General features: G+C 40.6%; 3 protein-coding genes across 6 annotated transcripts in view; 1 reads left to right on the top strand and 2 right to left on the bottom strand.

Moving 5' to 3' along the window:
- LOC309696856 (uncharacterized protein) overlaps positions 1 to 4,829 on the bottom strand; it is a 10,751-nt gene extending 5,922 nt beyond the window's left edge. The window contains exons 1-5 of the mRNA XM_082518317.1: positions 4,427 to 4,829; positions 3,586 to 3,669; positions 3,387 to 3,490; positions 3,072 to 3,289; positions 1,226 to 1,284 (exon numbers count right to left, since the gene is read on the bottom strand). Of these exons, the coding sequence (XP_082374443.1) occupies positions 1,226 to 1,284; positions 3,072 to 3,289; positions 3,387 to 3,490; positions 3,586 to 3,669; positions 4,427 to 4,465 (504 nt within the window). The 5' untranslated portion in view covers positions 4,466 to 4,829. The remainder of the gene's footprint in view (positions 1 to 1,225; positions 1,285 to 3,071; positions 3,290 to 3,386; positions 3,491 to 3,585; positions 3,670 to 4,426) is intronic.
- A 3,154-nt stretch (positions 4,830 to 7,983) lies between these two features.
- Positions 7,984 to 12,187, top strand: LOC309697662 (receptor-type tyrosine-protein phosphatase V-like). Of its 3 annotated transcripts, none has more exons than XM_082519756.1 (11): positions 7,984 to 8,307; positions 8,715 to 8,794; positions 9,116 to 9,215; positions 9,299 to 9,389; positions 9,480 to 9,556; positions 9,645 to 9,779; positions 10,397 to 10,519; positions 10,644 to 10,804; positions 10,895 to 11,030; positions 11,435 to 11,496; positions 11,574 to 12,187. In XM_082519756.1, the coding sequence occupies exons 2-11, from the start codon at positions 8,790 to 8,792 to the stop codon at positions 11,803 to 11,805; spliced, it is 1,122 nt and encodes a 373-aa protein (XP_082375882.1). In that variant the 5' UTR covers positions 7,984 to 8,307; positions 8,715 to 8,789; the 3' UTR covers positions 11,806 to 12,187. The 3 variants fall into 3 exon arrangements, with proteins under 3 accessions (XP_082375882.1, XP_082375880.1, XP_082375881.1); XM_082519754.1 differs by having other exon boundaries at positions 7,987 to 8,307; positions 11,571 to 12,187; XM_082519755.1 differs by lacking the exon at positions 7,984 to 8,307 and adding an exon at positions 8,359 to 8,629 and having other exon boundaries at positions 11,571 to 12,187.
- Positions 12,188 to 12,321: 134 nt separating this feature from the next.
- Positions 12,322 to 23,897, bottom strand: LOC309697661 (transcriptional regulator QRICH1-like). 2 transcript variants are annotated; one of them, XM_082519752.1, is made up of 12 exons: positions 23,645 to 23,897; positions 21,801 to 22,076; positions 21,626 to 21,721; positions 21,398 to 21,538; positions 20,533 to 21,312; positions 20,263 to 20,440; positions 19,986 to 20,140; positions 19,751 to 19,865; positions 15,363 to 15,471; positions 14,986 to 15,134; positions 14,794 to 14,884; positions 12,322 to 13,524 (listed from the first exon to the last, which is right to left on the bottom strand). In XM_082519752.1, the coding sequence occupies exons 2-12, from the start codon at positions 22,053 to 22,055 to the stop codon at positions 13,338 to 13,340; spliced, it is 2,256 nt and encodes a 751-aa protein (XP_082375878.1). In that variant the 5' UTR covers positions 22,056 to 22,076; positions 23,645 to 23,897; the 3' UTR covers positions 12,322 to 13,337. The 2 variants fall into 2 exon arrangements, with proteins under 2 accessions (XP_082375878.1, XP_082375879.1); XM_082519753.1 differs by having other exon boundaries at positions 20,545 to 21,312.
- Positions 23,898 to 25,223: the final 1,326 nt, after the last annotated feature.

The raw sequence follows: 25,223 nt of genomic DNA, 5'->3' as shown, positions 1-25,223 counted from the left end.
CTTGTAGCCAAGCATCTCACTGATCACTGCTGCCGTATTGTAGATCAGCTTGTTAGTGTCGGTAATCGTGGTTGTAGGTATTGCCCGTAGTGCTGCATTAACATCATCTAGCAGACCTTCTGAGGGTACTTCACGTAATCTTGGTAACCGGCTACAGGGGATCCAGGTTTCAAGCTTGGCCATGATCCTATTTTTCAGGTCAGTTCCTCTCGCACTCAACGATCCTTCTCCTATCACACTTGGGGCTATGTACCCAATCTCGGGTGGGGGTGATGATATCTCCCCCCTGACCTGGCGTCCTGACTCCTCCTTGCCGTAGCATTTGTGTTGTACCTCGTCAATCTCTAGCTGTGAGAGCAGTCCCTTCTTTCGAATGTTGGAACACTGAGCTACTAGTTGTTTCGCTGTCATTGTGGATGTTGGGTATCGAAGAATCCATAGGTCCCTCATCCTATTCATGTAGCCCCTTCCGCCGGGGTTACTTGCGTAGTAGCATTCCAACAAAGCCCTGTTTTCGTCCCTTGCCCACCGATGCCTTCTTGTTCCAGTAGCCCACTTTTCGTCAGGGTGCCCTGGTTCCTCAACACCTGACGCGGACCTTGTTGATCCGGGCGACGTCCGAGCCGGCATGCCTTCATATTTATCTGTCTCGCTCATGTCTGCGGTAGGCTTGCTTAGCATAGGGGGTCTAGCCTTAGGACCCTTACTGGATACAGACGCCCCAGGCAGGAATCGAACTTGCGATCCTCTGTTCCAAAGGCGTGTAGTCTAACCACTACGCTATCCAGCTGTATGTATGTATATATATATATATATATATATATACATACATACATACACATATATATATATATATATATGTGTATGTATGTATGTATATATATATATATATATATATATATATATATATATATATATATATATATATATATATATACATACATACATACACATATACATATATATATATATATATATACATACATACATACACATATACATATATATATATATATATATATATATATATATACATATATATATATATATATATATATATATACATATATATATATATATATACATACATACATACACATATATATATATATATATATATATATATATATATATATATATATATATATATATATATATATATATATATATATATATATATATATATATATATATAGCAGAGCACCATTCTTACAGGTGAACTTACGGTGAACTGCATGTCCTTGTCTCTGCTGGAGGAGGACCTTGAAGTGAAAGGTCTAGTAGCTGGAAAAACAGAAAAAACACGAGGTCAACACAGAACAGAAGGGGGAAAGAAATGTTATGTCCACTATCTTATACCAAATCGGGCCCCCTTTTTTTCCTATTCCCAGAGTACCCTATCTTTTAGTCGTCATTTACGCTATTCTTATGCCTCCTTCTGCTTTGTTTTGTTTTTTTTGTTCTAAGTATCAGGATCTGGAATCAGAGAAAGTTTTGGCAGAATCTGCTGACATTTATGTGATTTTGGACTGCATTGTTTGGCTGCAGCGTCCCTATGTGAGGCAATAGCTTTGTCATGGCTCATTATATACCGCTGGCTAGTCGCTCCCTCTCTTTTTCCTCTCTCTCGCACTCATATATACACACAAATCAGCGATGAGTCACCATCATCGCACCATCACTCAGGCGCGCGCACACACACTAACAAAAAAAAACAAAAAACAAACCTGTTCAGTACTCACACATACACAAACACACACCTCCACAGTGCTGCAGTGTGCACGCAGATACAGTGCCTGCGTGCAAAATAAAAACATACAGTAGCTCACCCGTTAAACAGAAACAAAGCATACCGCTTTATACTAACAACAAAACAGGAAACGTGGACTTCACAGTTAGTGTTAAAACTGAGCGGAACATGACCACAAGATATTTTAAACCTCTGCCATTTACTTCCTATGTCACAAAATGATGAAGTAAGTAATTAATCTGTTCTATCTGACTAACTAAATCACACAGTTACACTGTCAGCAGGCCATATGACATAATCCATCTATTGAGTCCAATAAAAGTTCCTTAGTTATCAGCATTATGTAACGTTGGTTTGTTGCTACCAGAGTGTGACTACCTACCAACCAGCAGATACACAATGAGCAAATGCCCTCCAAATATTTGTAATGCAAAGTGCTTCTGAATATGTGCGTCTGCCTCTGCTTGCCTATACTGCCACCCAGTGGTTATTTTATAGTGCAAAGAGGGACGTGTACAGCTTGTGCAGTACACTGTGGATTATGTGTGAACATGATAAGAAATCCAGGAGGGAAAGGCAATGACAGTGACATCTTTTTCATGTTTACAGCGCTTGATTTATCGTTGTGTCAGAGGGTTATTTGTTTCATCGAGTGGTTTGTAGTGTTTTTCTAGCTCTGCCATGTGCCTGACCACTATTTACAAGTACAAAAGAGCCTGTTCTCCCACTGACGGTGCTGAAAATAAATGGCGTGGCCATAAAGAAAGCTGACATCTAAAGATATCCGATTGCTGAACGTCATATTCCTCGACTGCGATTTTCCACTTGACTACAAGAATTTTGTCCCAATTAGCCACAGTATCTCCAAATAAATCCATACAGCTTAACACCATGTGGTTTGCAATATTTCAAACATGATTGTTTGGACATTAAATAGTAATGACTTCAGACTTTCATAGCTTACACTGTATTTTACCATCAGTGTTATTTAATGCGCACCTTCTGATAGTCACAAACTAAAGTTTAAAGTTTAAAGATGTAAAAAAAAAAATGCTTTTGTTTAAGATTTCCATCATATGGAAATCAAGCAAGAAGAATACTGGAAGCTGAATTATTAATAACAGTCGAATTTGTTCCACGCCAAAGTCTTTAAGACATGTCTTTATGGGCCTCACGTATATTTTTTATGACCTTCACATGTAATAAACACCTTGCACAAGTCCTGACTTTATGTCTGTGTAACTGTTTAAATAAAACAAAGGCAGTGTGTTTGTGTGCTATAACCGTCTGTATTATCACAGACCTCTTCTGTAGAACTTACTGTTTTCTTGCTTTGGAGATGAGCTTCCTTCGGTGCTCTCTCTCCGCTTGTACTTCTCCTTCTCCTGCTCCTTCAGCCTGACCCTTTCCTTCAGTGGAATGTGGTGAAGTTTAGAATGGAAGTGATCTCTCCGGTGGACGTAAGCCCAGTGGCTCGTGTGGTGGTGCCGCTGGGTGCCAAAGCCGGCTTTGTGGAATGCATGGTCATCCCTTGTAAAACTGCATCATTTAGGGGGTTAAAAAAAGATGTCAGAGCAGACAAAATGATTCTCAGGCTAGGTATCAGTACTCCCAGTTCCCACCTAGGCATTCTTACCGAGGCTTGTGGAACCGCCCTGCAAACTTTGGTTTGTAAGAAGTGGACAACCATGCCCTCGGTCTGGATGGACTTCGCACTCTTCTGATCGCCCTCTTCTCATCCTGAATTGACAGGGGTTACCCAAGTCATCACAATCTGGTGTTTTACAAGAACAATCTATAAAGCTTTTTGGTTTTTGTTATTAAACACGATGTACCTTAGCCGGAGACACAGTGTTGTCGGTAGCCCTTTTGTCAGTGGAGTCATCACTGTGTTCCTTGTACCGCTGTGACACTGACCCCTGAAGACAGCATCACAGTTAATCACAGTTATAAGGGTGTTACATAAAAGTAGGACATGATTTTATAAGAGATGAATTAGTCTGGGAAATAATAAATTCCTAAATATTTGACATTTAAGCTTCTTATATTTGCAGCATTTTAACTAAAATTAAATCTATATACTAAAATGAGATTGACGTGACTAAATTTTCTAAGTGGACAAACAAGTTGATTATAATAATGATAATTATTATTATTAGTAACAAACGCCACTCCCTAAGAAGAAGTAATAGTAATGGATTAAGTATCTCCACGCGGAGCTTTAAACACAATGTCATCTATCCGGAACACTTTCGATTTCGTTTTTGGAGTTCTGAGATCAGGACAGGAAAACCTTGCTATACCACATTCAATCAAACATTTCACACATTTAAGGGGGGAAAAGACTCTTGTAGGTGAAATAAAATATTGACGCTTATTTGTATCACTGGCTTTCTGGAAAATTAACAAGATTTTAAATAGTGCCCCCTGTGCTTACAAACGAGTCTTCCTTCCTGTTATATTTGGAGTTTTTCAGATATCGCAGCAGTACTGCTTGTGTCATTTCCTGACATTTTGATTCCTTTATTCTTATTGGAAATGATTGGAAAAAAAAAAAAAAAAGGAAAGCTCAGTCGAGTCTACGACACTCAAAGCATGCGCACAAGAAGTGCATTTTGACAGCTTACAGTTTGTAACTCATAATTCCGAGGGGTTTTGCACGTTTGTTTCTTTTACCTTGCTTTCCTGTGTGGTTTGGGGTCGTGCTTGATCCATTTCTGCCCCTCTGCAGAGTCTGGCTTATCTTTATGAATGACACGCGGACTTTTATTTCTCTTTGCGTCCAACAAACCAGGAAGCGGCGTCTGAGCTCTCAAATGAATCCCGAGTGTCCATATGTCAAGTGAACCTTTTGCATTTCCAGCTCTCGCACGCTGTAAGAGCTGGCCTGCAGCTGGTAAAAAGGGTTTAGCGTGCAGTTACTTATTTCACATTGTCCACAAATATCCTGCGTGCCCTTAGTTAATCGTGCTCGGAAAAGCGCAACATGTTTTCACTTCCTTTTTGTAAAATGACCCAATCAGGTTGAGCCTACGGTCGCACAGGCTTATCAAAAACAGAAGAAAAAAAAAAGAAGAAAGAAAATCGGGCGTTTCTCCTGAAACCACGCAGGCGCAGTCCATGTATTATATGCATGTGAACGACTCTAAACCCTTAGATTATCAGGATTTACAAACTGATAAATGATAAGATGTGGTCTGACACCAGAGGCGGAGCCAGACATTTGAAACACCCGGGGCTTAGCCCAAAGAGTAGTATGCATGTGGGATTTTTTTTTTTTTTTTTTTGGGGGGGGGGTGTAGAAATGACTGAAAGATTAATAGGCTCTGTTCAAAAAAGAATGACTTCATATAGGGAAAAATATATATCACATGTGCAGGACACCTTAAACTAGTTTTTTAATTAAGCAGCAAGGCAGAACAAGGTCAGGGCTGTATCAAGACACGAGGACTAAACCCCAATTCAACCAGACCCAGAACTGATCCAGAATTAAAACAGGACTACAACAGTTCAAAATCAGGACTACTGAGGACTTAACCAAGACAGAACCACAATCAGAACTAGATGATAGCACTAAAAATCATCATAGACCTGCACTACACTTATTTTTTAATTCTACCAAAGTCCACTATTTAGATTGAGAAAAGTTTATATAATTATTTAGCCTTGTTGTGCAAACAAGCCTGCAGAACTTAATAAATACAGAATTTGAAAAATAACAAACCTAAAAAGAAACACTAGGTACGAGATACATGAGGACCTATGATACGGTGATACTTTGGTAAACAACCATTTGACTAACACGTGTGTCTCACCTGCTCTTGTTCATCTGTTCTGTCCTCGTTCTCCTCCATCTCCCTCTTTGTGCTGACAATCATCAAATATACAGTTGAAACCAGATATTTACTCTTCAGATAAAAACACTTTTTTAATTGTAACATCAAATCAGACTAAATGTTTATTTTTTTTAGATTGATAAATATAATAAACACATTTGTTAACTTTAAGAGTAAAGAGAGAAACTATCTGTGTTTCTTAATTGCAAATGGCACCAAATTGTATTCAAACTTGAGCCACACTTATGGAGCTCCACAGTTCTGTTCCTGGTGTTTTGGTTGACATCTCTTGATGTTCCCATGTCACAGAAACAGGCTCTGTGTTTTGCCTTATATGCATGTGCCACCAATTTACTCACATGGACTCTACTAACCTATCAGAAGCTTCTTCAGCTCAGAATGGAATCGTCTGCAGTTTTCTTATTAATTAACAATAAATTTAGTGTACATGTACTCCTACATTTGATGAAAGTGATAAAAATAGCTCTGTCTCTCTTTATTCTGAAATTTAACTAATTCAAAAGATATTTCAATATTTATCTAAAACAAAAGTTTATCTAAATTGATGTTGTACAGTAAAAATGTTTTTTCCCTAAAGTGTAAATATCTGGTTACAAATGTGAATATCCTGCTGTGTACTGAAATCCCTCTTGTTTTGCATAGAAATATACTGAACAACATACAAAGCATAATATATAAAATAACATTTACCTGAGTTTTTTCTTTGAAAGAACCCTCTAATGTCCATTCTTATATTTCAGTACATAACTGAAACCGATTTAGTCGGGGAGGGTAAGAACTGAAAATATGAAATAAACACACGTAAGCTAAGACTCTCTAAAAAAAATAGCATTTGTTCGGCTTTTCATTTTGCCATTTGTTGATTCACTTGAAGAGCAAGTAACGTAATATTGGTCAAGTGATCAGTTTGATATCAATCTTTCGTGATGCACCGTCATATTTACATTATTTGTACGGTACGAATGATTTGCTTTGGTACCTGGTCAAACTTAAGCTCTCCTTAGTATGGCTGGCTCTGTTTCTCCAACAGCGCACTCACGGGCAGCAGCTGCCCCGCCCCCTCGCTCAGTCGCTTAGTGACTGAGCTCGGATCATACCAATATCAGGGGGGGATTCACGCACAGTCGTAAATTCCCACAGTGTGCACTATGTGCTTCGAATATTGTGTGTACTTTTTGTTTTATACAGTTGTCAGCCAGGCATCTAACTATGAAAAAATTACACTCCAAAATACCCCGGGCTTCTGACAAAACAACCCGGGCTTAAGCCCTGTAAGCCACCCCCCCGCTCCGCCCCTGTCTGACACACACAAATAGTTGTAATGGGGGGGGGGAAGTCAGTAACAGTAACCATTTCCTGCCTTACTGTTTTTAGGGGCTGTTAACATCTGTACTGACAACTTTTTCAAAGTAATGAAAATGAAATTTGATGTGTGGATTGAAGAAGTATAAGTAAAAGCTGCAGCTTTTCTCCAGTTTTGTGCAGTTCTACATGCACAAAGCTGGAAAAGGCTGCAGCTGCATTTCTAAAGACGCAGGTGTTCATAAGTCCACAAAAAGATAAACTGGCTACAAATGAAGGAACTTCGGGAATGTTGCTGCTCTACCTTTGTGTGGATATTCTGCAAAGATCACACTATGAAAAAAATAATCCTTGCAGTGCAGGTAGAGCTTTTGCTGGGTGTCATAACGCAGGAGGCAGTATACACCCTCAACAAGTCACGAGTCCATCTGAGCAAACTGCTGAACTCTTTATTTAGTGGTCACCATACACAAATAAAGGAAACCACTCTGCTCGAAAAGAAAAAAATATACATCATTATCCCAATTTAGCAAAAGACCATCTGGATGATCTGCAACCATTCTGGGAAAGTGTGGACAGAACGATGAGACAAAAGTTTTTGGGCATATGCACAGTACTGTGTTTAGAGTAAAACAGAGACATGTTCACAGATCAGCACCTAACCCTTCTCCCAGCAGTGAAGCATGACTGAGGGAATATCATAGTTTGAGGCTGTTTTGCTACCTCAGAGCCCTTTGCATTCAGAGAGTGAACAAAGTATTCAAAATCAGCATAGCAGTTCACGACCTTAAGCTTAGCACAGACTGGGTAATGGGACAAGCATTTGAACTACAGAACACAAGTAGAATGCTTGAAATAAGCCAGCCAAGATATCCCAGAAATAGTGATAAACTGAAATGTAAGTGTCAGGGAAAATCTGATTGAGATTATTGCTGACGTTCTAAAAATTAGCCAACTAAATTTTACACGTCATATGTCAAGCTTGCACTGGAAACTCCCTATCTACCTACCTACCTACTTACCTCCCTCCCTCCCTACCTACCTCACTACCTACCTATCTATCTGCCTGTAGATTTGTACTAAGAAGATTACGTTTAAAGGGTTAATAGAAGTGAGAACATTTTGTCTCTCAGGTACAAGGAATTTTATGATGTATTCAAAGAATCGCTGTGGTATACTGACATCCTTCCTCTGAAATTTAGTGTTCCTCTCTCCACCCACTGTCCCCACCCATCCCACTTCTTCCTGCCTGAAGAGAAAGAGGGACAGAGACGGACAGAGGGAACATAATTAAAAGCAGACACCTTTAAGATGCCTTGGAGAACTGTAGTATTTTACTCTTTTTCTTCAGCGGACCGTGGCGGACTTAAAACATTTATCTGAGGCCCATTTACAAAGGTAAGCCTGAAAAAAAATACAAGACACTAAAGCTTCTGGGACTGTGTTTTGTGCTTCTGCTGTTGGGTGTTTGGGGTTGACAACTTGTTGGAGCAGGTTTTTCTTCTTGTCAGGTGAGTAATACTAATTGTTCAGTGTGAATGCTGGGCTGTGCTCGACACGCCAGCACGGCCTTTTGTCTTGTGGCAATAGGAAGAGACGCTTTTTGTACAAAACTAATAATTTCTGAAAAACCAAAACTGTTTCCTGGTGTCAGCTGTCTATCTTGCAAAGGTACAATTAGTTTTAGTGGATGAGGTGGGAGGAGAGGGGGAAACAAAAGGTAAACACAGTGTTGACCGCTTTCAGTTTTTAGTTTTTAACATTCTGTTCTTAATTTATCTTGTTTGTTTTTCTTTCTTTTACAGGATCAAAACTAGAGTCATCTTAGTGATATTGACGCTCAACTTTTTTTTTTAAAGTGCGGGATTTCCTGAAAAGACATGAGGTAAGGATATAAAGAGTGCTTATAGGATCATGAGAATATCAGCTGAGAGACTATACTTGATGATGTTGTACATTTTTCTAATCCAATACAAGACAAAAAAGAAAAACACTACATTCTACTCCTGTCTGTGACATTTTAAAGAATGTGTAAAGTAAAGTATGTTTACTGGGAGCATTTTCCTCACACGTTAATGTTTACAACAGCTGGTCAGCTGTTCTATCATGAATATAGGACAATGACAAAAAAAAAGAGAAAGGTTAACTGTTAGTTACACAGTGATAAGTTATTTTTAGTTTTTCTTTAAAAAGTTGTCTTTTACAGGGTGCAAACTCTCCCAAGAGCGCAAATTTTGCAGGAGTTTAATTTGCAGTGCCAGGCATTGGCTGCTAATAGCTACAGAGGCTTTAAACGGGAGTTTGAGGTAACTCTTAAGTCTAAAGCTTGAAATGCAAACAGATTTATGATTGTGCTTTCATGCATGTTAATGTCTGTGGGTCCATGCAGGAGCTCAGTGAAGTTGGAAAAGATCTCCCCACCAGGGCTGGGGACTCTGAGGTCAACAGGGAAAAGAACAGATACCCATTAATTTTACCGTGTAAGTGCAATGCCTCTTATAATACAAAGAATAACAAGAATGCGTAGCAACATTTCAAACTTTTGTCTGTTTTTCCACATCTGGTTGTAGATGATCACTGTCGGGTCAGGCTCTCTGTTCAAAACTCCTATCCACACACCGACTACATCAATGCAAACTTTGTGCCTGTAAGATCTCATTTACTTCCTCAACTTCAATCACTTCTTCCTACCTACATCTGTCTGCACCTGTTGTTAAATGTGTGCCTGCATTCAGGGTGGAGGATCAGAAAGAGACTTCATTTGCACCCAGGGTCCTTTGCCCAACACCATAGCTGACTTCTGGAGGATGGTGTGGGAGCAAAACGTCAGGATTGTTGTCATGGTGACAGCTCTGAAACACAAAGACATAGTGAGAGACACTTACTCATTTTGTGTTTGTGTGTGTGTGTGTGTAGGTGTGTGTGTGTGTGTGTGTGTGTGTGTGTGTGTGTGAAGCTTATTTTATTGTTACATTAGAACTTCAAAAAAACAAACAAACCATTTATTTATTCATTTCTTGAATAAATAAATAAATGGTATATAAAGACTAAAAAGATAAATTAATATGTAGGCAATTTATTTATTTATGACATTCAGTGTTGTATGCCAAATTATTTAATTAAAACAAAGTGAAAATAAACCATGTACAACTTAAAAATGAAATCGATTGTTTATCTATATAATTTTTTAATATGCTCAGACTTTTACCTATGTTGCAAAGAAGAATGACCCAAACTTACATATAAATCTGTGCACTGTTTTAGCTAAAAGTACATTAAATATTCAGCAAATGGAAAAGTATGTGGACCACAGGATTAATGGCATTAGCGGCAGATAATATGACGTCCAGTCTATAATATAATTAGACTGATAGTTGGAGCTGATCAGTTAATGCAGGTAACCTGGTTATTCTAGAGGATTCACATTCACTTACATAGATAAAGAGGACATTTGCTCTAAACTTATCAATTCATTCTTTGTGTGCAGGTTTTCTGTGACAAGTACTGGCCACTGGACCCAGGGACAGTTTATCATGGACTCATCCAAGTCACAACAGTGACTCGCAAACAAGGGCCAGATTATTTTATCACCACCATTAACCTCCGGCATGTAAGTGAAAGACGCATGCATTATGCTCTGTGCCCTCTTTAACCTGCCGCAGCGTACTCCTGTGTGCATTGACCATACCTGTAATCCATCAAAGAGATAAACGCTTATGGTGTTTGTGTTTCAGAGAGACTGTCCAACAGACAGGATAATCACACACTATTACTACCCCTCCTGGCCTGACAGGGGAGTCCCTAAGAGCCCATCTACTCTCTGCGTCTTCACTGAGCATGTGCGGCAGCATTTGGAAACCATTCCTCGTATGGGACCGGCTGTGGTGCACTGCAGGTGTGACCTCTAACAATGTCTTTGTCAGTATTGTTCTTGTCGTTTATAATGAATTATCAGTCAAATGGTGAATTGTTTTTGTGATTTCAGTGCAGGTATTGGCCGGACAGGAACATTTGTAACACTGCTCTGGCTGCAACAACTGTGTGCGAGGGGTATCCGGCCAGATATCAAGGCTGCTGTGCAGGACCTTCGTCTGCATCGAATGTGGATGGTCCAGACTCTGGTCAGTCCTTCTTTTCATATTTTATAAATTGATCAGATGTTCTGTCTTTTAGATCTTGATCTGAAAATGAAAGCTACGCCAGATTAAATTGATTAATGTCTGGTTAAAATATAAAGTACAAGTAAAATGGAAATACTTAAGTACAAGTACAGCCTAACTGCAGCTAAACGAAGTACTTTCTGTACGCCCCAAGTCTGCTCACCCGTACAAGGTCATCAAACATAAGAAATCTAATGTCATAGATTATTAATATTAAATTAATCTTGATATGTAATGAGGCATTGCAAGTATTAAAATACATACTTGTATTTATTACTAATCTGCACATTTTGCGCACTTTTGAGTCATGCCAAATATAAGGATGAGCATCCACATAATTTTCCCATTGTTCTGTGTCTATTCAGGAGCAGTACGTGTTTGTTCATCAGTGTCTGTTACACTGGCTCAGTGGAGGAACCTCAGCATGGTGAGCATGGTGGAAGTGTATCATTTATCTCTGTATTGTATTGCGACTTCTAAGTGGGAACTTGTTGTTTATAGGAGCTCACAGATCCAGAGAGCCAGTTTAAATGCCAACAACGACATCCAGGATCGGCCTAAGAGCTCCTCAGCACGGAGAGCGCGATCGGGGAGGAGCCACCGTCACCAACCCCGACAGAAACCTGCAGCTGACCCACCACAGAACACAATGCAGCAGATTTTAAACCCGGGCAACCTACTGAGGCGATTACTTCCTTCCTCTTCACTGCTCAATCCAGCCACACACTTCAACTGAACAGGCATGCTGGAAGATGTATATATGTAAAGAAAGACTACATAAAAAATTTTGCCATCATACATCAGCTCAGACAGAAGGACGTGTATACTGTATGCGGTCGGGCCCTGCAGGCAGAAAACTGGCCTGACAACATGCAGATAAAAGAAAGAGCAGCTTCTATCATCATTAGAAGAGAATGAATTCAAGGAAGAAGAAATCAGGTCAAACCTGTTACCCTACCTATCGTGGCAAAAAAATATTGAGGCTGGTACCTGTATATACTGGCACATACTACAAGTTACTGACAAAATATTTAATGTTAGCACAGCATGTCTTTCTATCTCATTTTTAAAGTTTTTATTTTTATTGTGACTACTGATAAAGTGCCATTGTAAGATGACTTTTATTCAGCTCTTTGTTTTTCCTGAAAAATCATTGTGCATCATCTTATAATCACACAATGCAGGCTATCGGTACTTAAAGACGCATGTGCAGACTTCATACTGGACTGGCTAGAAAGGCAGACACATGGTATAGTGGCTGTACAAAAAGGTCATGTTTCAAAAAACACCCAGGCACTGCCATTCTCCTTAGATGAACCTATTACAGTACATGAAGGAGGCATGAGTTTTGTACATTATAGAACATTAACGGCTAACCCACTTTTTTAGAGTCTTTCACCTCTCCTGTAATAGACATGTATAATACAACAGATGCCTCGTCAGGTGAATTTTGGGAAGAAAAGAAGGTCCAGCAGCAGTCAGCATCCAAAACCGCACCTCCAGCGTGTAGCAAATGCGAGCAGAGCAGTGACGCATTGTTGCAATCAAAACAGGAGCAGATTAAAGTCCTCCTATTTGATGCTGCTGAGCGAGTCCGACAGGTGGTGCTGCGGTTTAAGCAAACAATGTAAGTCACCTCCCAATTCAGAGTGTGTGCATTAAAACTCAGTTCCAGACAGGCAAGAGTAAAACACAAAGAACTCCCACAACTTGAAAATGAGCTCTTAGCCTACGTTTGGCTACTTAATGCAGTTTTAATACCACTGAGGTATTCACTGTGACACTTAATAGTGACCAAGGCAAAAGAGGAAAACTAAAGCAACAAAAAAGAGATGTCTAAGAAAAGCAGCATAGCGCAGGCCAACCCCAGTGAAAATATATATATGAAATATATTACAGGTTAAAACAAAACAGGAAAGAAAATTATTATTAAGCTGTTCCAGACTGTTGGTAAAGAGAACCAACAGTTAAAAATAACACTTAAATTAGAGTTCAGGTCCAATAAAAAGATTAGATACTAAATCCTTTGGCCAAAACAAAAAAAAAATGATTGCCTCAGTAAGACAAACAATCTATTGGTTGTACGTGTATTTACAGTCCGTATGTGTGAGATATGCTGACACATAATGAAAATAAACATATACAATACATGCCACCCTTAAAGACCACAGGAGGGTGTGAGAGTATACAAAACTACTCATAAAGAGCAATCAAAGGCTTGGTGAAGAAAGAAGAGCTGAGTTCGTTTTTCATTCTCCTTCAGTCCAACTAGTGCACGTTCTCGGACATGTTAATGGCTTCCTGGATTTCACGAACAACAAGGATGCGGGCGAGCATCTGCTCCAGCTGTTCTTTTGGGATTGGCTGAGTTGAGTACCAGATGGGGCTATTTGGAGCCACCACGGGCTCAGGTGTCAGGTAGAAGGTGTCATTACGACCTTTAGCACTCTGTGGACTGAAAGAGACAAAGAGGACATGGTGAGGACATTTTCAGGAAACGCTTCATATAACAAATCAAAGTTTAGTTTTATTCCCCCCCTTACAAAAAAAAAAAAACTGCATACAATTCTTTTCTGTGTGGGAACAGAGGCAAAAGGTTTAGTGGTGAGGATTGCTTTCACAACAGATTTTTACCTTTTAACAGGACAGCAGGTAAGATTCAACTTGTCCAGAGTACCTTATATGCTCAAAACAGTACACAACAATGTCCACAATCTTAAATTTAGTAATATGTCAAATAAATTAAATAAGCTAAATTAACCAAGTGTAACACACTGTGTCACAATCAGAACAGTGGAGAGGCACAGGTGTACTCTCGCTTCTCTGGTAAACCTTAAGAGGAACCAGAACGTCAGTAGCTCATCTGGCTCATGATCTGATCACAATTCTCATGAATATGTGAAGTACAGAAAGAAAAATAAGTTTTGTTGTCATTGGTTGGCTGTACTGCATGGACTAATAACGATTAAAAGCCCAGAGTAGTTAAGGAGTCTAGCACAACAGTCATCCCCAGTCACCTCTGGCAAATGTACATTAAAAAAAAAAAAAATCCCCTGGAGTTTATGCTCGGTGTGGGGTCAGTTTGAAATCCAGGCATTAATCTTGTGAATTACGGTACACATACTGATTACAGAGCACAGTTTGGGATCATACAACTGCAAATTTTGAAAGTCCATAAATACAAAAAAGACAATATCCATACAGCCCCTTGAATCCAAGAATTTTCACCATTTCCTGAAATAAAAAAGGTACCAAAATCACATATTAATGTGATATTAATAACATAACATTTGTTAACAATGGAGTGCCACTGCAATGTAATGCCAACGAAAGCCAAACATTTGTAGCTTTTATCACTGGTAATGCTCAAAAGTAGGAAACAAAAAATTAGTCACCTTTTGGAGAGAAGAGCAAGAGAAAAGTTATATAGCATATATATATTTTGTCAGTTGCCTAGCAACAGTGTTCTCACACCTTTAAGAACCTCAGCACAAACTGCTCTATATACTCCGCTTCCCATATGATTAACAGAAATGCAGTTTTATTTAAAGGAGGCAACCACTAACCACGGCCAGAGTGAAAAAGCATGAAAAGCACCACATTGTTTAAAATGTATTTACTTTTTACTGGTTGCATAGATTATCTCTTTGAGGTAACATTTTACACTTCTTAATATCTCATTCACCGATTCCCTTCAGTGTCCTTCATAGTGTTTTGCATTTACCATTTGAAGAGGTAGAAATCATAGAGTTTGATGGGGCACCGCAGTGGGTTCTCAGGGTCCTCAAGCTGCTCTGAGTACATATCATCTGTCACTGAAAAAAAAAAAAGTGTTCATACAGTCTCCATTAGTTTGTCCTTAGAATCAAGGTTTCCTGTGAAATGCAGCACAAATGCAATCCCAGCATGCTCTTACCTTTCTGCCCTATGAACCTTTCTGTCGACTTTAGGTATCTAATGCTGGTGCTCTTATCTTTAGGATTGTTGGGACTCTTCCGGGTGTGCCTGAGCACCTTTGAAAAGGCGACTTTTAGATGCTGATCCACTGTTTTCAGGTGGAAATACCTGTAGAAACAGAAAAAAAAAGGAATTGCAAGCAACCATGAAGCCAGTACAGGAGGGTGCAGAATCTCGTTTAGTATTTTGTAGCTCTGTGGGTTAAGAGTTATTTGTGCTGTAGATGAAGAGTATCTCTTATTTACAGGGGTTTATCATGCCCACTTAAGCATGAGACAACCACATAAAGTTACTCCAGTAAGCATAACACTTCAGAGCACCTAACTTGGTACTCACTTGGTATTGAAGAACATTAAAGTTGTTAGCAGTGTCGAGGGAGAATGAGCTCCTAGTTGTTTACATTCCCACAACATCTCCTCTGTCACATGACTGGGAATAACATAACCTGTCAGGAGAGGGCAAAGAACACATTAGAGCAGCGGTCCCCAACCTTTTTTGCGCCACGGACCGGTTTATGCCCGACAATATTTTCACGGACTGGCCTTTAAGGTGTCGCGGATAAATACAACAAAATAAAACTAGTACCGGTATCGAAAAAAAGAAGATTTATTCATAACACACGTGAAAAGACCCAGGAAAACAGAGTTAACGATAAAAACGATGACAAAATAACGCTGAAAACCGATAAAATCCTGAAAACCATACATTTCACACCTGAGCCTCAACTCTCGCGGCCCGTACCAAACGACTCACGGACCGGTACCGGTCCGAGGCCCGGGGGTTGGGGACCGCTGCATTAGAGGACCTGTGTGGTCTTTTTAAAAAAAAAATTTTTTTAAACAAAAAAGGTGCTTCATCGCCTTATAACCACCACGAACAAAACTTTATGGTAACTGCAATTAGAAAGTTTATAGATCTAAGAAACAAACCCCAGATCAACAGTTAGAAAGAAACCTAAACATAGTATTTATTAACGCTAACTGCTCCAAAGTTGGAGGTCTGGAACTTAAAAAATAAACTGAATTGCCACCTTACATTTACATGCTTTGCCAATCAGTGAAGTTACAAATTACACTGACATCTGATCAGAATTTAAATCTACCTTCAATTAAGAGTTCAAAAGGAACTGAATCGAGATCTTTCAGCAGACAAACATTTGATCAATAAAACTGATTCTGACAAAACACGAAGTTGAAGCCATGACACACAACAAAGCTTCAAATATGAATTTTCCAGAAAAGAAGCTATAAATACTTGAAATTGATGTAGCAAAAAAGTTCTATACAATCCACATACCTATCATCTTACTATGTGACCTAAGGCAGCGGTCTCCAACCTTTTTTGCGCCACAGACCGGTTTATGTCCGACAATATTTTCACGGACCGGCCTTTAATGTGTCGCGGATAAATACAACAAAATAAAACTAGTACCGGTACCGAAAAAAAGAAGATTTAGTCATAACACACGTGAAAAGTTCCAGGAAAACTGAGTTAACAATCAAAACGATAACAAAATAACGCTGAAAACCGATAAAAACCCTGAAAACCATACATTTCACACCTGAGCCTCAACTCTCGCGGCCTTTTACCAAACGACTCCGAGGCCCGGGGGTTGGGGACCGCTGACTTGAGGTCACCATGTCACCTTTCTCTTATACATTTAAAAATTGTAATGTATAACACCATAATGCATAACAATATGATGGTCCAGTGAAGCTGACTTGGATTTAAAATAGCATCACTTCATTTTATTCTATACATCGTTTTCAATTGAATGACCAATTCACTACTCTGGTGGGCAAGCATGGCTCCATTGTAACGGCCAATAGTGGACAGTTGGCAGTACTGCGGGGCAAGAGGTTTATTGACTCTCTTGAATCTCAAGCCAAGACTACTTATGTAAATTTTATGGAATAAATATTCTGTTCTGGCAGCTTTATTCAAGTCCATAAAAGTGGCGACATCTCTCACACAGATGCAGTTTGTTGACATCTACGTGTAAAGAATCTATCACCGGGATAAAAGCTTTCAAGGTGTGTACATCTACATGTATTTTGATCTGGATGGGTAAATAATTCTGTCATGTGAGAGGTGAAGAACAAGAAATTTTTCAGAATTAACGCAAAGGTAAGCGCTACATAGCTAGCTCAACCCCCCCCCCCCCCCCCAAAAAAAAAAAAAAACTACAACACATAAATCTTACATTTTGTTGAGTTGAGAAAAGTTACACTAGGATTCATTTGTCACATTAATGTCGTGTCATAACAGTAAAGCTGACTGAGTGTTTTTCCAACGTCAGGTAGATCATTGCTACAGTTTACATGAGCCACCACTGACAGTCTGGGTTGCTGTGGAGAAGCAGGGATTGGTGCAATTTGACCTGTCGGTGCCATACTCTACACCATTCTGGCAGCTATAAACAAATGTTGCTTAATGCATCCGATAGCCCAAAGTCCCACAGAAGAGGTCAAGGGACCGCACAGGACCATTTTGCCTGCCAGGTGGACAAGTACCTGCTCTGACATCACATGAAAACTATGGATTAGAATGTTGCAACAATAAACAGAACAGAGATCAGACTTTTAAAATAACAAGCATCTGTATGTAGAACATCTTGTTAGGTATATTTAGGGCTGCTCGATTATGGCAAAAATGATAATCACGATTATTTTCACTGAAATTGAGATCACGATTATTTGACGATATTTATTTAACCCTTTAAGACCTACTATAGAACCAAGTCCACCAGAGCTTATATTATTTTTTTTAAATGCTGTAGTGCCATTTGTGGGAGCATTTCAAGTTGCTATACATCAATACAACTGTTATAGCCCATATTTTAATAATATGTATGCATTAAGTCCATAATAATTACATAAATTGCAAAAAAGTGCAATAAACTACAAAAAAATTTGAAAATCGCTTTTGTTTTGTTTACATATATTTCTACTTGGAGAAATTTAAGAGGCTTATCCCTCAAAACTTTAAATACAATAAAGTTGCAAAAAATAGTTTCCCACCACAGGAAATTTATTTTGAGTGTCTTCATAGTTTTATTTTGGAGATACAGCAATTTTTATATACTGCAGGAAAAACAAAAAACAATCCTATGATGCAGATTTGCAAAGAAAACAGCAGGTGCATCATTTCACTGTGGGAAGTGTTACGAACAGCTGATAGGAACGGCAAAGCGTGTTTCTGGAATATTATGTTTTTGTTCCTGCAAGCGCTTTTTATGCAATTTTTGCAAAGCTATATGTGGAACGAAACCGTGACCGAGGACAAGCTGATGGCATAAGATGTAAGTACAACTCCTCCGGTTTCATATGCAAAACAAATTATTGTGCTAGCTTACACGGTTCAGGTTCTACAGGGATTTAAAAATAGTTACACAAAACGGAGCGTGCTGCTCTGACCGGCTTTAAAGGGTTAACAATGACTTTAAAAAAATTATATAAAATAGTGTGCAACACCACTGAAGTTTTTTTTTTTAAACTCTCTTTTCAACCAACGGCAGTCACTCTCCAAATAACTTCTGCTTAGCTTTCCGAGCTTCCCTCGGGTCCTCTTAATCAGCGGTCTCCAACCTTTTTTGCGCCACGGACCGGTTTATGCCCGACAATATTTTCACGGACCGGCCTTTAAGGTGTCGCGGATAAATTAGGGAGGGGCTAATAATCGGCTCAGTCATTTTTAATGATCGTTGAAAGCCCAGATCGTAATCGTGATTAAAATTCGATTAATTGAGCAGCCCTAGGTATATTACATTCTGCTCTTAACATGACCACAGCAGCAGTTAAATTAATATGCAGTTCAGGTCAGAGCCTGTATGATATATCTGTTGATTTTTGCTAGGTTTTAATATATCACTATCAGCATTTATAACAACCAATAAATAAAAATGAAAAATGTAAAGAAGAGATATGAAGAAAATGCTGTGTGTTTATTATGTTGCATAGCTTATCCACCAGAGGGCACTCTGCCATTTGCCCTGTTAGAAAAATATACTTGGAACACTGCAAACAACAACCAGCTGATCTTAATGTATTGATCAGAGCCTAAACGACTAGTCCCGTGACGAAGTTAAGCTTATTTTTAAACTGCACTGTGATCTTATCTTAGTAAAGACTCATAAGTAACTGCACATAACAAATATTTGGGAAATATGTTTATGATTTGTGAAAAAAAAAAAATTGGCTGACAGATTATTAAATCACCAAATAGGGGTATCGGTCTTAAAAGATCCTGTATTAGTCAAGCTCTAGTTCAGGGTTTCTGCCAGTGTGCTGCAAGCCTGGCAGGTCCCTGAGCCTAAGTAAATACAGACACACTAGAACCGTTTGCACTACACTGAGCTTTTCTAGACATTACCAAACAGAAAAAATGCAAATGTCAGATGAGACATTAAGCTGTCTTTACACCACCACCTCATTAGTGCAAAATCTGTGTAACGTCCAATTGCACCCATGTGAGAAAAGCACAAGTAATTGTCTGGAAAATTTACACCAAGCCAAGGAGGCACTGTGCACTGACTCATGCACGCTCTTTCACCTAATCCAAACAAAGGATTCCAATAGTGAGAATGTATCTGAAGCAGATTATCTTCTGCTGTGCTACCCGTGAGATATAGCAACTTTGTATATTATCCCAGGCTGATTCTCTGACACCATCCTGAGTTCATGTGTGAAAACAGCTGAGCTTTGGTAAACACGTGCTGCTCTCACCTAGTGGATGGACAGATGGCCTCCAAGGCTCCAGGATCTGGTGTAGACTCTGAGCAAAGCGGGTGTAGTACTGATCTGAGAAAATGTCATCCACACGACCATTATCAAACATGTACTGTAAGAAGAAAAAAGAAAAAAGGAGGAGTCAATTGTATTAACACACCAGATAAAGATCAACAAATATTTAACGGGTGAAGATATGAAGATAAGGGGCAAGCCTGCACAGTGAACTTACTTTTTGTATGCACAGAAAAACATAGTAAAGAACATCAGCCTCATAAGTCTCCCCTTCCAGTCCCTGGGCCTCTGTTGTCATTAAAGAGAGACCCATACAGAGCTCAGCAACTGCACATGACACCAAATCCTCCTGAAAACGCAGGGCCTGCCGTCCTAAAATACACAAAACAAAAAAAGTGACTGGGAATAAAAAAAAAAGAAAGAAAAGGAAATGGCAACACATGCCTTATCTAAACATTTTAACTCATGTATAATCATTGGGTATGCACACTTACTGCCAATTGGCGCAAGTTTATTTTTGTCTGATTTGTCCAATTCTGCATTTTTACGCTGAGCCCAAAGCCGCCACACCTCCAGCCCCTCCTCTGGCTTCAAAGTAGCAGGCAGCAGCAGTTCCTGCACCTGCACCTGCTGCTGGCCTTGACCATCTACCTCTGCTACAACTGTCTGACCCTGCATAGGCATAAGCACATAAACAATGTTATCTCAATCACTGAGGACTACCATATCTACATTTCAAAGTGAAAATAAACATAGCTGAATACCTGTGTTATTACCTGTAGCTGCTGTGCGTCCTGTCCTGTCAACCCCTGTGTATGCAGCACCTGCTGCTGTGGGTCCCAAATAAGGGACTGTGTAGCATTTGAGTAGCCCTGTACTGCCACGGGGATGTGGATGTTTCCATTCATCAACTGAGCAGGGAACAGTGTGTTTGCGGCCAGCGTGTGCACCACTTCTTCCTGGCTTCCCATGGCTCCAGAGCTTGTTATGCTGGAAACAGCCTGTGCTGTCTGGCTTTGGCTGGCAGGGATTTTCAGCTTGTCATTTTCAATAGTAATTTGTGTTGGCATTGTTGTAGTGTTTGTTCCCGCAACTTGCACTGTTCCATAAGCCTCCTGTGGGATGGCAATATGCGTTACCTGCTCACGGCCTCCAGATGCAGTGGGTGCAGAATACACAGGGATGGTCCAGGTCTCCCCTGTGGGACTGGTAATAGTACCTGTGGCACTGTAAAGGTGGGAGCTGTCCACAGTTAGGAGGTCTGGCCGCAGAGATACATAACTTTGCTGCTGACCTTGTGCCTGAGGGATAGCCAGGACTGTGGCTACCTGCTGGGCAGGTAGGGCATAGGAAACAGTGATGGGCATGTCCACTTTACGCTTCTTAGCTGGCTGGAGGACACCTGCCCCCTGAGATGTGGCAACTGTAGTTCCCATTACTCTCCTCTCTGCACTGTCTTGATGCTGGGTGGGAGAGAGGGCCCCCACTGTCTGAATTTGGATCTGCTGTCCCCCTGCAACAGCTGCCACCAACTGCGCTTGCAGCTAATACCAGTGTAAAGATGAAAAATATTAAATTCAAAGTGACTGACTAAATATTTGCAATCCTGAGAATTTGTTTTGTACTTACTTGTTGGTGCTGCTCTTCTGTAAGCTCCCCAGACTGAATCAGCTGTGCAGTAGTCACACCTTGTAGCTGTTGATGGGAGCCAGAGGGCACTTGAAGAACCTGGCCCAGCATCTGACCTTGCTGCTGACCCTGGATCTGCACCTGAAAATAAAAGCCAGCAGTTCGGGAAATTAATTATTAACAAGTTTAATGATATACACAGCACAAAGACCTAATAGAAGTACAGACCTGTACTATCTGCTGCTCTGTATTCTGTTGCACAGGCTGCTGCTGAGACGTGTTCTCCTGTATCTGTTGCTGCTGTGGCTGGACCTGCACCTGCACCTGCATCAGAAAGCAGTCCAATCTTCATTTTTTAATCTTTTTAAAGACTGGGTTTTAATCATTTAGAGTAGTTATTTACCGGACATGCCAGCTCAAGCAATGACCCTGCCACCTCTGTGCTGTCTGTGTAGATGCAGTTAGTCTCTTGCTGGTACACCATAGTAGTGGTAGTGGTTGTAGTGTCTCCGCTTTGTTGGCTGAACTCTTGCAGGGCGTCTGGACCTTTGCTGGCCAGGGACTCCAGGAACTCCTTCATGCGATGCTGAGGAATGCTACGAGCTTTCTGCCTAACTAGCTCCTCATAGGAGCCTGTACCGTCCAGTGAGTTATTCATCGCTGCTGACAGTTTTCTCTCCTGTGAAGGAAAGTTAATTTAATTTAGCACAGTTTTAAATCAAAGCCCATTAACAGTAACATGAACAGAAATTTCAGTAACGCTTGACAACACAGATGTACTAAAGATCATCCTTTTTTTCCAGCCGCTCCCTCTTGGGGTGGCCAAAGCAGAGTATCTTCCTCCATCTAACCATAGTCCTTGCATCCCCCTCCACCACACCAATGCCCTGCATGTTCTCCCTCACTTTAGCCATGAATCTTGTCTATGGTCCTCCCCTTTTCCTCCCATCTGGCAGCTCCATACTGAATATCCTTTATCCTGTCTACCAACTATTCCTCTGCACATGTCCAAACCACCTCTCCAACTTTGCCTCTTGAATCACTCATTTCTGATCCCGTCCTTCAGTGCCAGTGTCTCCAAACCATCCATCATAGCAGATGTCACAGCCATCTTGTAATTCTTGTCTTTTACTCTTCCTTCTATCATAAATCCTGTGCTCTCTTCTTCATTTCAATGGTGCATTGTCCCTTGCTTTGGATGGTACACCACAGGTATATAAACCTATCCACCTTTACTGCATCTCCTCCTTGCAGCTTCATCTTTTCATCTGTCTCCCCCTCATTCACACATATGTAGTCCATCTTCCTTGAACTGCCTTTCATTCCTCTTCTCTCCAGATCATACCTCCACCGGTTTCCTGCTCTCACTACAAATGTCGTCTGCCATCACAGTGCACGGAGACTCTTGCCTGACCTCATCTGTCAGCCTGTCCATCACCAGTGCAAACCGTCTCTATTACGTCGTGATCAACTCCTTCAAGGTAAACACCCTATAGTGCTCTTTCGTGGGATGAAGTCATAGAGCTGCTCGCCGATGGTCCCTCTCTTTAACAGAGCTTCAACAACTCTTTCCCGTATCTTCAAAGTACGGCCTATCATGTTTATCCCTTTTATATTTTACAGCTTTGCACATCACCCTTATTCTTAAAATCGGTACAATACACTTCTCCATTCATTTCTCAAATGCATTAAATACAGAAGATGATAATCGCTGCGCTGGCATCGGTTTCACTAGTGTTTACAAACTGACCTACAGCTCACTGACCAGCTGCAGCGCACAGCGATAGTAATAGGAAAGGGTTAATTCTGACTGACTGAAAACGAGCTGGGACAAAAGCGCGGTCACTTTCCAAATCTGATGCAGTATTCAAGCCACCGATGGAAAGCGCTGCATAAGGAAAAGATGCAAGTTTTAAACAGTAACTGTGTTATTATTAAACGTATGGGTCGATATTTTGAAAGCAGCCAATCTAACAGCTGATAACACAAGGCGCTAGGTTAGCCAGGTGCACTGCTAACTAGCCGCGTGTTGTTTGCAAATCAGATGCAGTCACAGCTGTGTTTGGAAACGCGTATAAACGCCACCGTGCACACAAACAGGCACACGTCGGCATCCACGCAGGCGACATCTAAACAGGAAGCAGCGGCAGCTCGGCTAGCTCTCTTGTATCGGTAACGTTACACCGACTACATTTTTTCTGTTTTCTCTAAAGCCAGCAGGCTAACGTTAGCGGGCGCGTTAGCTACCTCTCTTCCTCAACCGGGCCGAGGTCTGAGCCGCTTCTCTGCCCTCGAAACGCCACTCCTCTTACAACAAGCAGGAAATCGAAGTGATTTCGGTGTTTTCTGTGGCTGGGTTATTCTTTATTTCCCCTCGATTTTCGTTAGATGGTTAGCTGCAGTTTTTCTTTCTGTAGACCACTCATATTTCGTTGGGCGCCATCTTACAACAGTACCCTCAGACCAATAAGCAAACGAGTTGCAACTCGGTCGTGCTATCGCGGGATCTCCTCTTCAAGATATCGCGGTAACTGACACTTCTAGGGTTGTCTGTTAAAGGCGACACACACAGTGGAGGTAGCTGGCAAGATCAAGTAGATGTCAGTCCACCTTAAAACAGTTATACCAGACAGACGCTCCTAGTGGTTCACTGGCTTCTCAATCTTTTAAGGTGGTCCCACGGAGATGTGCTGAATACCTGGGTGGTATTCAGAGGGCTCTGGGCAACTGAGGGTTAATTCCCACGCACTGCTCTTCAGCATGGTCTGCTGCTCCCACACGGACATTTGTTATGGACCACATCTTCTTAATTGTATGCTTCAGTTTTCTCTTACTAGAAAAGTGGAGGAGAATGAAGGTTGGAGTCTGTACCAATACATAACATCCTTTTACTTTTTATACTACTTTGCTTGGTTAGTGTGTCTTATAGTGAGACAGTGGTCAAAGGCTAGATGGGTTCAAGGTGGTGATGGGATTACATCAGGAATTGGCTCTCTTTATTTGCAGTGATGATGGACAGGTTGACAAATTAGGTCAGGAGTCTCCGTGGACTATGTTTTCAGATGGAAGAAGAATATCCAGGAAGGCGAGAGCTGCAGGTGGCAGGATTGAAGATGCTAAGATCGGGAGTGACCAGGATGGACAAGATTAGAAATGAGCACATAAGAGGGACAACTCGGGTTAAGCAGTTTGGTGATAAAGAGGCAAGGCTGAGATGGTTTGGACATGTGAAGAGGAAGGACAGTGGCTATACTGGACAATGGATGCTGAATATGCTTCCCGGCAAGAGGAAAACCTCAGAAGAGGTTCATGGATGTAGTTGTGGTGAACATGCAGAGGGCTGATGTGAAAAGGACAGCTTGGGATAGTGGGAAATGGAGGCTGATGATTTGTTGTGCTGACCTCTTAAGGGAACAGCCAAAAGAAGTTTCTTAGCCATTATTGAGGTTATTGTGTTTACATTAAACTGTCTGCTATAACAGCTAGTGTAGAAAAACTGAAGGCAGCTGTTGTCTTAGTCTTGAGTTTTTGCTGCCATGTTACAACATGACATCAACTGTATAGCAGTTCATTCTTGCTGTTGCTCACAAGCAATATAAAAATGTCTCCAAGGTCCACCATGGGCTCACAGGTTGCACTGCAAGCACCACTAACATGCTTAGTAGGTATCAATAGTGGTCCAGTATTATATTTTTTCTCAATGGTTATTGTTATGTTCCTTCCTTCTTAATAAGCATTCCAGCTAAGAAAAATACTCAATATTAATACTGATAGAACCCCCGACGCGCACGCACACACACAAAACTAAGTATCCCGAACCAGCATG

The sequence above is a fragment of the Aulonocara stuartgranti genome (assembly GCF_965226115.1).
Source record: "Aulonocara stuartgranti genome assembly, chromosome: 20".
Classification (NCBI taxonomy): Eukaryota; Metazoa; Chordata; class Actinopteri; order Cichliformes; family Cichlidae; genus Aulonocara; species Aulonocara stuartgranti.
The sequence above is the reverse complement of the archived record's forward strand: the minus strand, read 5'-3'. Positions and strand labels throughout refer to the sequence as shown.

What these genes read in the sequence shown, in the direction of transcription:
- LOC309697661 (XM_082519752.1), bottom strand. Translation starts at nt 22,055, where the DNA reads ATGAATAACTCACTGGACGGTACAGGCTCCTATGAGGAGCTAGTTAGG. An exon ending in CAGAGCAGCAGATAGTACAG is followed by an intron (nt 21,539 to 21,625) that starts GTCTGTACTTCT and finishes TTTTATTTTCAG; the next exon opens with GTGCAGATCCAGGGTCAGCA. An exon ending in GATTTCTACCTCTTCAAATG is followed by an intron (nt 13,525 to 14,793) that starts GTAAATGCAAAA and finishes TGTCTCTTTCAG; the next exon opens with TCCACAGAGTGCTAAAGGTC.
- LOC309697662 (XM_082519754.1), top strand. An exon ending in ATACCCATTAATTTTACCGT is followed by an intron (nt 9,390 to 9,479) that starts GTAAGTGCAATG and finishes ATCTGGTTGTAG; the next exon opens with ATGATCACTGTCGGGTCAGG. An exon ending in AGTGGAGGAACCTCAGCATG is followed by an intron (nt 11,497 to 11,570) that starts GTGAGCATGGTG and finishes TGTTGTTTATAG; the next exon opens with GAGCTCACAGATCCAGAGAG.